General features: G+C 42.0%; 1 protein-coding gene across 3 annotated transcripts in view; it reads right to left on the bottom strand.

The window, feature by feature from the left end:
* Positions 1-4104: 4104 nt before the first annotated feature.
* Positions 4105-13598, bottom strand: part of LOC106582460 (disintegrin and metalloproteinase domain-containing protein 23) — a 53404-nt gene continuing 43910 nt past the window's right edge. For all 3 annotated transcript variants that reach the window (XR_006761235.2, XR_006761236.2, XM_014165597.3), the window contains one exon: positions 4105-4441. Coding sequence is in view for 1 of the 3 variants with exons in the window: in XM_014165597.3 (XP_014021072.3) it covers positions 4396-4441 (46 nt within the window). In the remaining 2 variants the exon portion in view is untranslated. The remainder of the gene's footprint in view (positions 4442-13598) is intronic.

Raw genomic sequence — 13598 nt, 5'->3', positions numbered from 1 at the left:
TGTGTGCTGTTCATAGCTTTGGTAGCCATGCAGTTCTTTGCGAGGGCTCCGCATGCCAGGGCAAGCGAGCTGCACGCTCTGTGAGGGAAATCATGCCTGCTGAGACAATAGAATGGTGTGTTTTCCGCCTGAACCACTGTGGACTGGCGATCAGAAGAGAGGAGTTCTGTGGCTATAGATATCAGGGTGGTGTTGTTAGGTGGTTGGGTTTTTAGGTAGTTGGGTTGTTAGGTAGGTGGGTTGTTAGGTAGGTGGGTGGGGTTGTTAGGTGGGGGGGTTGTTAGGTGGGATGTTAGGTAAGTGGGTGGGGATGTTAGATGGGATGTTAGGTAAGTGGGTGGGGTTGTTAGGTGGGAGGGTTGTTAGGTGGGTGGGTGAGGTTGTTAGGTGGGATGTTAGGTAAGTGGGTGGGGTTGTTAGGTAGGTAGGTGGGTGGGGTTAGGTGGGTGGGGTTAGGTGGGTGGGTGGGGTTAGGTGGGTGGGGTTGTTAGGTAGGTGGGTGAGGATGTTAGCTGGGTTGTTAGGTAGGTGGGTGGGGATGTTAAGTGGTGGGGTTGTTAGGTATGTGGGTGGGGTTGTTAGGTATGTGGGTGGGGTTGTTAGGTAGGTGGGTGGGGTTGTTAAGTGGTGGGGTTGTTAGGTAGGTGGGTGGGGTTGTTAGCTGGGTTGTTAGGTAGGTGGGTGGGGTTGTTAGGTGGGTTGTTAGGTAGGTGGGTGGGGTTGTTAAGTGGTGGGGTTGTTAGGTAGGTGGGTGGGGTTGTTAAGTGGTGGGGTTGTTAGGTAGGTGGGTGGGGTTGTTAAGTGGTAGGGTTGTTGGGTGGGGTTGTTAGATAGGTGGGGTTGTTAGGTAGGTGGGTGTGGTGGGGTTGTTAGATAGGTGGGGTTTTTAGGTGGGTGGGGTTCAGGGGCGGACTGAAACAATAATTCAGGCCGGGAATTTGACTCCATCCCAGGCCACCCTGTTCACGGAAACCACCAGACCACTAATTTGTAGGCTAACCCTATTTGTTGATGTAACGGGTACCAAACTAGTTATACATTTGGCCACTATGTTCATCTGGGAAGAAAGTCATCCACATTACAAAATGCAAACATTTGGGACTGACCAACAAATAGCCTATCTGAACACTGAGTTTAAGGTATGCTATGGCTATGGGTGGACCCTCAAAAACTCACTAGGAATACACCAATCATAGCACATACAAATGTACAAGGTATGGCCCCCTGATTACAGTCCTACTGATAATCTCATAAATAAAGCACATATTAATGTAAAATCATAGCCTACATGTTTAGGTTTGTGCTCTGAAGTTGTACCTGAAGGTTCCTGCTCTGAGTCTGACTCTGTACTGACCACCATCTCTGGTTCTACAGGAGCACCTGAAGCTCTAGTGATGCTGCTGCTTCCTTCTCCACCTACAAAGAAAATACTCTTATTATCATACTCACTATCATTAGTGTATCAGTAGGCTACATTAATACAGCTCTGGGAAAAAATGAAGAGTGGTCTCTTAATTTGGAGTGGTCTGTTAATCTTTCCCAGAGCTGTATATTAATGTAGTAACTTGTAATGCTTGTACTAATGGCGCTAATGATCTTAGTCATTGCCTGTGCTGTGACACACAGACTACTGTGTTCCGTTCATGGATGTATTATGGTTATGTTACTGTAGCCTGTTTCGCTGTACAGTGTATGTGCACTTTCCCCAGCTTATGTGGTATGAGTCATGATCGAATGCTGGCAAGTCCATAGTCTAGGTTTACTATTTTTACTAGTTGAAACATATTGTCTTCAATGTCATATTATGATCACTATGTTGCACTCATTGCTATGATATAATTCCTTCAAGAAGACGTAAGACGTGCAAACTGTTTAGCCTACCTGCCGTTGTGTCGCTATTATTAGCTAGGCTACTTAGCTAGCCATGCTGGGTGACGTGTGTGTGTGTTTTAGCTAGCCATGCTGGGTGACGTGTGTGTGTCAGTGTGTGTGGTTTAGCTAGCCATGCTGGGTGACGTGTGTGTGTCAGTGTGTGTGGTTTAGCTAGCCATGCTGGGTGACGTGTGTGTGTCAGTGTGTGTGGTTTAGCTAGCCATGCTGGGTGTCGTGTGTGTGTCAGTGTGTGTGGTTTAGCTAGCCATGCTGGGTGACGTGTGTGTGTCAGTGTGTGTGGTTTAGCTAGCCATGCTGGGTGACGTGTGTGTGTCAGTGTGTGTGGTTTAGCTAGCCATGCTGGGTGTCGTGTGTGTGTCAGTGTGTGTGGTTTAGCTAGCCATGCTGGGTGTCGTGTGTGTGTCAGTGTGTGTGGTTTAGCTAGCCATGCTGGGTGACGTGTGTGTGTCAGTGTGTGTGGTTTAGCTAGCCATGCTGGGTGTCGTGTGTGTGTCAGTGTGTGTGGTTTAGCTAGCCATGCTGGGTGTCGTGTGTGTGTCAGTGTGTGTGTGTTTTTGACTGACCTGGTCCCTTACTGGCGAACATGTCGCTTATTTTGCAGCATTTAGCTGCATCTGTGGCAAGGGCCTTTCTCTTTTTTATTCTCTCCCTCTCTGCTCCACTTTTCCTTTTCTCACCGTCCATTTCGCCGTGCGACTTGTCTAAAATGTTATCGGTAGAGAAGCAGGTAGAAGGTTGCTATGTGCGTCGTGGAGAGACCTGAGGTCATTTTTGGCACGGGGACACTGCAGCGAGAGTGTGAGTGTCGCGCCTGATTTATGGACTCTCCGTCAACTTATTCCTGCTTGCTATATTATCGCTGGTCAAGTTGACTATTCACGGCAGGCCAAAACGACCCTCAGGCCACCGGGAAATGTCCTGGTGCTCCCGACGGCCAGTCCGCCATTGGTGGGGTTGTTAGGTGAGTGGTGTTGTTAGGTAGGTGGGTGGTGTTGTTAGGTAGGTGGGTGGGTGGGGTTGTTAGGTAGGTGGGTGGGGTTGTTAGGTAGGTGGGTGGGGTTGTTAGGTAGGTGGGTGGGGTTGTTAGGTAGGTGGGTGGGGTTGTTAGTATGTGGGTGGGGTTGTTAGGTATGTGGGTGGGGTTGTTAGGTATGTGGGTGGGGTTGTTAGGTAGGTGGGTGGGGTTGTTAGGTAGGTGGGTGGGGTTGTTAGTATGTGGGTGGGGTTGTTAGGTAGGTGAGTGGGGTTGTTAGGTGAGTGGGTGGGGTTGTTAGGTAGGTGGGTGGGGTTGTTAGGTAGGTGGGTGGGGTTGTTAGGTGGGTGGGTGGGGTTGTTAGGTGGGTGGGTGGGGTTGTCAGGTGGGTGGGTGGGTGGGGTTGTCAGGTAGGTGAGTGGGGTTGTTAGGTGGGTTGTTAGGGAGGTGGGTGGGGTTGTCAGGTAGGTGGGTGGGGTTGTTAGGTGGGTTGTTAGGTAGGTGGGTGAGGTTGTTAGCTGGGTTGTTAGGTAAGTGGGTGGGGTTGTTAGGTAGGTGGGTGAGGTTGTTACCTGGGTTGTTAGGTAGGTGGGTGGGGTTGTTAGGTGGGTTGTTAGGTAGGGGGATGGGGTTGTTAGGTAGGGGGGTGGGGCTGTTAGGTGGGTTGTTAGGTGGGGGGATGGGGTTGTTAGGTAGGGGGGTGGGGCTGTTAGGTGGGTTGTTAGGTAGGGGGGTGAGGTTGTTAGGTGGGTTGTTAGGTAGGGGGGTGGGGTTGTTAGGTGGGTTGTTAGGTAGGGGGGTGGGGCTGTTAGGTAGGTTGTTAGGTAGGGGGGTGAGGCTGTTAGGTGGGTTGTTAGGTAGGGGGTGGGGCTGTTAGGTGGGTTGTTAGGTAGGGGGGTGAGGTTGTTAGGTGGGTTGTTAGGTAGGGAGGTGGGACTGTTAGGTGGGTTGTTAGGTAGGGGGGTGAGGTTGTTAGGTGGGTTGTTAGGTAGGGGGGTGGGGCTGTTACGTGGGTTGTTAGGTAGGGGGGTGGGGCTGTTAAGTGGGTTGTTAGGTAGGGGGGTGGGGTTGTTAGGTGGGTTGTTAGGTAGGTGGGTGAGGTTGTTAGGTGGGTTGTTAGGTAGGTGGGTGAGGTTGTTAGGTGGGTTGTTAGGTAGGTGGGTGGGGTTGTTAGGTGGGTTGTTAGGTAGGGGGGTGGGGCTGTTAAGTGGGTTGTTAGGTAGGGGGGTGGGGCTGTTAGGTGGGTTGTTAGGTAGGTGGGTGGGGCTGTTAGGTGGGTTGTTAGGTAGGGGGGTGGGGTTGTTAGGTGGGTTGTTAGGTAGGTGGGTGAGGTTGTTAGGTGGGTTTTTAGGGTTGAAAAAGGCTACATCTCTACATGACTAAGATGGATAATGTTAAATTGTCCTCTATGTATTTTTCAAGTAAATCTCTAATGCCAAACAAATTCTCCGCAGTAAGTGCAGTCCAGCTGTAGAGTACTAAGGAAGTCCAGAAGGTTCCCTCTGTGCCCGCTGGCCTCTCCTCCAACCTTATATGGCGCTGGCGTTGGGGTCGTACTTTCGCTTCTTCACATTTCTTCACGTTCAGGGGAGAGTCGGGAAAGAAGACAGGGGTCAATGTCTGGTATATTATTGATGATGGTGGTAAAGTAAGTGCACATTGGAGAAGCAGCCACACTCATCTCTTAGACAACAGCAGTCATATCTGGTGGTTTCATAATGGACTGCTCACTGCAGCTAATGTCTTCAATGACGTCACCGGACAGTAGATTCCTGGTATTGATTTGGTACGTTAACTATTGGCATGTTAACTATTGGCACGTTAACTAACTATTGGCACGTTAACTATTGGCACGTTAACTATTGGCACGATAACTATTGGCACGTTAACTATTGGCACGTTAACTAACTATTGGCACGTTAACTATTGGCACGTTAACTATTGGCACGTTAACTATTGGCACGTTAACTAACTATTGGCACGTTAACTAACTATTGGAACGTTAACTATTGGCACATTAACTAACTATTGGTACGTTAACTATTGGCACGTTCACTATTGGTACGTTAACTATTGGCACGTTCACTATTGGTACATTAACTATTGGCACGTTAACTATTGGCACGTTAACTAACTATTGGAACGTTAACTATTGGTATGTTAACTATTGGCACGTTAACTATTGGCACGTTAACTATTGGCACGTTAACTATTGACACGTTAACTACTGGCACATTAACTAACTATTGGCATGTTAGCTAACTATTGGCACGTTAACTATTGGCACGTTAGCTATTGGCATGTTAACTATTGGCACGTTAACTATTGGCACGTTAACTAACTATTGGCACGTTAACTAACTATTGGCACGTTAGCTATTGGCACGTTAACTACTGGCACGTTAACTATTGGCACGTTAACTATTGGCACGTTAACTATTGGCACGTTAACTACTGGCACGTTAACTACTGGCACGTTAACTATTGGTACGTTAACTATTGGCACGTTAACTAACTATTGGCACGTTAACTAACTATTGGCACGTTAGCTAACTATTGGCACGTTAGCTAACTATTGGCACGTTAGCTAACTATTGGCACGTTAGCTAACTATTGGCACGTTAACTAACTATTGGCACGTTAACTAACTATTGGCACGTTAACTACTGGCACGTTAACTATTGGCACGTTAACTATTGGCACGTTAACTATTGGCACGTTAACTATTGGCACGTTAACTACTGGCACGTTAACTATTGGTACGTTAACTATTGGCACGTTAACTAACTATTGGCACGTTAACTAACTATTGGCACGTTAGCTAACTATTGGCACGTTAGCTAACTATTGGCACGTTAGCTAACTATTGGCACGTTAGCTAACTATTGGCACGTTAGCTAACTATTGGCACGTTAACTAACTATTGGCACGTTAACTAACTATTGGCACGTTAACTAACTATTGGCACGTTAACTACTGGCACGTTAACTATTGGTACGTTAACTATTGATACGTTAACTATTGATACGTTAACTATTGGCACGTTAACTATTGGCAGGTTAACTATTGGCACGTTAACTAACTATTGGCACGTTAACTAACTATTGGTACATTAACTATTGGCACGTTAACTATTGGCACGTTAACTAACTATTGGCACGTTAACTAACTATTGGCACGTTACCTAACTATTGGCACGTTAGCTAACTATTGGCACGTTAGCTAACTATTGGCACGTTAACTATTGGCACGTTAACTATTGGCACGTTAACTATTGGCACGTTAACTATTGGCACGTTAACTATTGGCACGTTAACTATTGGCACGTTAACTAACTATTGGAACGTTAACTATTGGCACATTAACTAACTATTGGTACGTTAACTATTGGCACGTTCACTATTGGTACATTAACTATTGGCACGTTAACTATTGGCACGTTAACTAACTATTGGAACGTTAACTATTGGTATGTTAACTATTGGCACGTTAACTAACTATTGGCACGTTAACTATTGGCACGTTAACTATTGGTACGTTAACTATTGGTACGTTAACTAACTATTGGCACGTTAACTATTGGCACGTTAACTAACTATTGGCACGTTAAATATTGGCACGTTTACTAACTATTGGCACGTTAACTAACTATTGGCACGTTAACTATTGGCACATCAACTATTGGTACATTAACTACTGGCATGTTAACTATTGGTACGTTGACTAACTCTTGGTACGTTAACTATTGGCACGTTTACTATTGGCACGTTAACTATTGGTACGTTAACTATTGGTACGTTAACTAACTATTGGCACGTTAACTATTGGCACGTTAACTAACTATTGGCACGTTAGCTACTGGCATGTTAACTAACTATTGGCACGTTAACTACTGGCATGTTAACTAATTATTGGCATGTTAACTAATTATTGGCACGTTAACTAACTATTGGCACGTTAACTATTGGCACGTTAACTAACTATTGGTATGTTCACTATTGGTACGTTAACTAACTATTGGTACGTTAACTAATGGCACGTTAACTAACTATTGGCACGTTAACTATTGGCACGTTAACTAACTATTGGCACGTTAACTAACTATTGGCACGTTAACTAACTATTGGCACATTAGCTAACTATTGGCACGTTAACTATTGGCACGTTAACTACTGGCACGTTAACTAACTATTGGCACGTTAACTATTGGCAGGTTAACTATTGGCAGGTTAAATATTGGCACGTTAAATATTGGCACGTTAACTATTGGCACGTTAACTAACTATTGGCACGTTAACTATTGGTACGTTAACTACTGGCATTTTAACTATTGGTACATTAACTATTGACACGTTAACTATTGGCACGTTAACTATTGGCACGTTCACTATTGGTACATTATTAACTATTGACACGTTAACTACTGGCATGTTAACTAACTATTGGTACGTTAACTATTGGTACGTTAACTAACTATTGGCACGTTAACTAACTATTGGCACGTTAACTAACTATTGGCACGTTAACTAACTATTGGTACGTTAACTAACTATTGGTACGTTAACTAACTATTGGCACGTTAACTATTGGTACGTTAACTATTGGCACGTTAACTAACTATTGGCACGTTAACTAACTATTGGCACGTTAACTAACTATTGGCACGTTAACTAACTATTGGCACGTTAACTATTGGCACGTTAGCTATTGGCACGTTAACTATTGGCACGTTAACTATTGGCACGTTAACTATTGGCACGTTAACTACTGGCACGTTAACTACTGGCACGTTAACTATTGGTACGTTAACTATTGGCACGTTAACTAACTATTGGCACGTTAACTAACTATTGGCACGTTAGCTAACTATTGGCACGTTAGCTAACTATTGGCACGTTAGCTAACTATTGGCACGTTAGCTAACTATTGGCACGTTAGCTAACTATTGGCACGTTAGCTAACTATTGGCACGTTAACTAACTATTGGCACGTTAGCTATTGGCACGTTAACTACTGGCACGTTAACTATTGGCACGTTAACTATTGGCACGTTAACTATTGGCACGTTAACTACTGGCACGTTAACTACTGGCACGTTAACTATTGGTACGTTAACTATTGGCACGTTAACTAACTATTGGCACGTTAACTAACTATTGGCACGTTAGCTAACTATTGGCACGTTAGCTAACTATTGGCACGTTAGCTAACTATTGGCACGTTAGCTAACTATTGGCACGTTAACTAACTATTGGCACGTTAACTAACTATTGGCACGTTAACTAACTATTGTCACGTTAACTAACTATTGGCACGTTAACTACTGGCACGTTAACTATTGGTACGTTAACTATTGATACGTTAACTATTGGCACGTTAACTATTGGCACGTTAACTAACTATTGGCACGTTAACTAACTATTGGTACATTAACTATTGGCACGTTAACTATTGGCACGTTAACTAACTATTGGCACGTTAACTAACTATTGGCACGTTAGCTAACTATTGGCACGTTAGCTAACTATTGGCACGTTAGCTAACTATTGGCACGTTAACTATTGGCACGTTAACTATTGGCACGTTAACTATTGGCACGTTAACTATTGGCACGTTAACTAACTATTGTCACGTTAACTAACTATTGGCACGTTAACTACTGGCACGTTAACTATTGGTACGTTAACTATTGATACGTTAACTATTGATACGTTAACTATTGGCACGTTAACTATTGGCAGGTTAACTATTGGCACGTTAACTAACTATTGGCACGTTAACTAACTATTGGTACATTAACTATTGGCACGTTAACTATTGGCACGTTAACTAACTATTGGCACGTTAACTAACTATTGGCACGTTACCTAACTATTGGCACGTTAGCTAACTATTGGCACGTTAGCTAACTATTGGCACGTTAACTATTGGCACGTTAACTATTGGCACGTTAACTATTGGCACGTTAACTATTGGCACGTTAACTATTGGCACGTTAACTATTGGCACGTTAACTAACTATTGGAACGTTAACTATTGGCACATTAACTAACTATTGGTACGTTAACTATTGGCACGTTCACTATTGGTACATTAACTATTGGCACGTTAACTATTGGCACGTTAACTAACTATTGGAACGTTAACTATTGGTATGTTAACTATTGGCACGTTAACTAACTATTGGCACGTTAACTATTGGCACGTTAACTATTGGTACGTTAACTATTGGTACGTTAACTAACTATTGGCACGTTAACTATTGGCACGTTAACTAACTATTGGCACGTTAAATATTGGCACGTTTACTAACTATTGGCACGTTAACTAACTATTGGCACGTTAACTATTGGCACATCAACTATTGGTACATTAACTACTGGCATGTTAACTATTGGTACGTTGACTAACTCTTGGTACGTTAACTATTGGCACGTTTACTATTGGCACGTTAACTATTGGTACGTTAACTATTGGTACGTTAACTAACTATTGGCACGTTAACTATTGGCACGTTAACTAACTATTGGCACGTTAGCTACTGGCATGTTAACTAACTATTGGCACGTTAACTACTGGCATGTTAACTAATTATTGGCACGTTAACTAACTATTGGCACGTTAACTATTGGCACGTTAACTAACTATTGGTATGTTCACTATTGGTACGTTAACTAACTATTGGTACGTTAACTAATGGCACGTTAACTAACTATTGGCACGTTAACTATTGGCACGTTAACTAACTATTGGCACGTTAACTAACTATTGGCACGTTAACTAACTATTGGCACGTTAGCTAACTATTGGCACGTTAACTATTGGCACGTTAACTACTGGCACGTTAACTAACTATTGGCAGGTTAACTATTGGCAGGTTAACTATTGGCAGGTTAAATATTGGCACGTTAAATATTGGCACGTTAACTATTGGCACGTTAACTATTGGTACGTTAACTACTGGCATTTTAACTATTGGTACATTAACTATTGACACGTTAACTATTGGCACGTTAACTATTGGCACGTTCACTATTGGTACATTATTAACTATTGACACGTTAACTACTGGCATGTTAACTAACTATTGGTACGTTAACTATTGGTACGTTAACTAACTATTGGCACGTTAACTAACTATTGGCACGTTAACTAACTATTGGCACGTTAACTAACTATTGGTACGTTAACTAACTATTGGTACGTTAACTAACTATTGGCACGTTAACTATTGGTACGTTAACTATTGGCACGTTAACTAACTATTGGCACGTTAACTATTGGTACGTTAACTAACTATTGGCACGTTAACTATTGGCACGTTAACTATTGGTACGTTCACTATTGGTACGTTAACTAACTATTGGCACGTTAACTAACTATTGGCATGTTAACTAACTATTGGCATGTTAACTAACTATTGGCACGTTAGCTAACTATTGGCACGTTAGCTAACTATTGGCACGTTAGCTAACTATTGGCATGTTAACTATTGGTACGTTAACTAACTATTGGCACGTTAACTACTGGCATGTTAACTATTGGCAGGTTAACTATTGGTACGTTAACTATTGGTACGTTAACTAACTATTGGCACGTTAACTATTGGCACGTTAACTAACTATTGGCAAGTTAAATATTGGCACGTTAACTAACTATTGGCACGTTAACTAACTATTGGCACGTTAACTATTGGCACATCAACAATTGGTACATTAACTATTGGTACATTAACTACTGGCATGTTAACTATTGGTACGTTGACTAACTCTTGGTACGTTAACTATTGGCACGTTTACTATTGGCACGTTAACTATTGGTACGTTAACTATTGGTACGTTAACTATTGGTACGTTAACTAACTATTGGCACGTTAACTATTGGCACGTTAACTAACTATTGGCACGTTAGCTACTGGCATGTTAACTAACTATTGGCACGTTAACTACTGGCATGTTAACTAATTATTGGCACGTTAACTAACTATTGGCACGTTAACTATTGGCACGTTAACTAACTATTGGTATGTTCACTATTGGTACGTTAACTAACTATTGGTACGTTAACTAATGGCACGTTAACTAACTATTGGCACGTTAACTATTGGCACGTTAACTAACTATTGGCACGTTAACTAACTATTGGCACGTTAACTAACTATTGGCACGTTAGCTAACTATTGGCACGTTAACTATTGGCACGTTAACTACTGGCACATTAAGTATTGGCACGTTAACTATTGGCACGTTAACTAACTATTGGCACGTTAACTATTGGCACGTTAACTATTGGCAGGTTAACTATTGGCACGTTAAATATTGGCACGTTAACTATTGGCACGTTAACTAACTATTGGCACGTTAACTATTGGTACGTGAACTAACTATTGGCACGTTAACTACTGGCATTTTAACTATTGGTACATTAACTATTGACACGTTAACTATTGGCACGTTAACTATTGGCACGTTCACTATTGGTACATTATTAACTATTGACACGTTAACTACTGGCATGTTAACTAACTATTGGTACGTTAACTATTGGTACGTTAACTAACTATTGGTACGTTAACTAACTATTGGCACGTTAACTAACTATTGGCACGTTAACTAACTATTGGCACGTTAACTAACTATTGGTACGTTAACTAACTATTGGCACGTTAACTATTGGTACGTTAACTATTGGTACGTTAACTATTGGCACGTTAACTATTGGCACGTTAACTAACTATTGGTACGTTAACTACTGGCACGTTAACTATTGGTACGTTAACTAACTATTGGGACGTTAACTACTGGCACGTTAACTACTGGCACGTTAACTATTGGCACGTTAACTATTGGTACGTTCACTATTGGTACGTTAACTAACTATTGGCACGTTAACTAACTATTGGCACGTTAGCTAACTATTGGCACGTTAGCTAACTATTGGCACGTTAGCTAACTATTGGCACGTTAGCTAACTATTGGCACGTTAGCTAACTATTGGCACGTTAGCTAACTATTGGCACGTTAACTATTGGCACGTTAACTACTGGCACGTTAACTACTGGCACGTTAACTACTGGCACGTTAAGTATTGGCACGTTAACTACTGGCACATTAACTAACTATTGGCATGTTAGCTAACTATTGGCACGTTAACTAACTATTGGCACGTTAGCTATTGGTACGTTAACTATTGGCACGTTAACTATTGGCACGTTAACTATTGGCACGTTAACTACTGGCACGTTAACTACTGGCACGTTCACTATTGGTACGTTAACTATTGGCACGTTAACTAACTATTGGCACGTTAAGTAACTATTGGCACGTTAACTAACTATTGGCACGTTAGCTAACTATTGGCACGTTAACTATTGGCACGTTAACTACTGGCACGTTAACTACTGGCACGTTCACTATTGGTACGTTAACTATTGGCACGTTAACTAACTATTGGCACGTTAAGTAACTATTGGCACGTTAACTAACTATTGGCACGTTAGCTAACTATTGGCACGTTAACTATTGGCACGTTAACTACTGGCACATTAACTACTGGCACATTAAGTATTGGCACATTAACTATTGGCACGTTAACTATTGGCACGTTAACTATTGGCACGTTAACTATTGGCACGTTAACTATTGGCACGTTAACTAACTATTGGCACGTTAACTAACTATTGGCATGTTAACTAACTATTGGCACGTTAGCTAACTATTGGCATGTTAACTAACTATTGGCACGTTAACTACTGGCATGTTAACTAACTATTGGCACGTTAACTAATGGCACGTTAACTAACTAATGGCACGTTAACTAACTATTGGCACGTTAACTAACTATTGGCACGTTAACTAACTATTGGCACGTTGACTAACTATTGGCACGTTGACTAACTATTGGCACGTTGACTAACTATTGGCACGTTAACTAACTATTGGCACGTTAACTAACTATTGGCACGTTAACTAATGGCATGTTAACTAACTATTGGCACGTTAACTAACTATTGGCACGTTAACTAATGGCACGTTAACTAACTATTGGCACGTTAACTAATGGCATGTTAACTAACTATTGGCACGTTAACTAACTATTGGCACGTTAACTAACTATTGGCACGTTAACTACTGGCATGTTAACTATTGGCAGGTTAACTATTGGCACGTTAACTATTGGCACGTTAACTAACTATTGGCACGTTAACTACTGGCATGTTAACTAACTATTGGCACGTTAACTACTGGCATGTTAACTAACTATTGGCACGTTAACTACTGGCATGTTAACTAACTATTGGCACGTTAACTATTGGCACGTTAACTAACTATTGGCACGTTAACTAATGGCATGTTAACTAACTATTGGCACGTTAACTAACTATTGGCACGTTAACTAATGGCATGTTAACTAACTATTGGCACGTTAACTAACTATTGGCATGTTAACTATTGGTACGTTAACTAACTATTGGCACGTTAACTACTGGCATGTTAACTACTGGCATGTTAACTATTGGCAGGTTAACTATTGTCACGTTAACTATTGGTACGTTAACTATTGGTACGTTAACTAACTATTGGCACGTTAACTATTGGCACGTTAACTAACTATTGGCAAGTTAAATATTGGCACGTTAACTAACTATTGGCACGTTAACTAACTATTGGCACGTTAACTATTGGCACGTTAACTATTGGCACGTTAACTAACTATTGGCATGTTAACTATTG

This window comes from Salmo salar, chromosome 21 (genome assembly GCF_965601325.2).
Source record: "Salmo salar chromosome 21, fSalSal1, whole genome shotgun sequence".
In the NCBI taxonomy this organism is placed as follows: domain Eukaryota; kingdom Metazoa; phylum Chordata; class Actinopteri; order Salmoniformes; family Salmonidae; genus Salmo; species Salmo salar.
The sequence above is the reverse complement of the archived record's forward strand: the minus strand, read 5'-3'. Positions and strand labels throughout refer to the sequence as shown.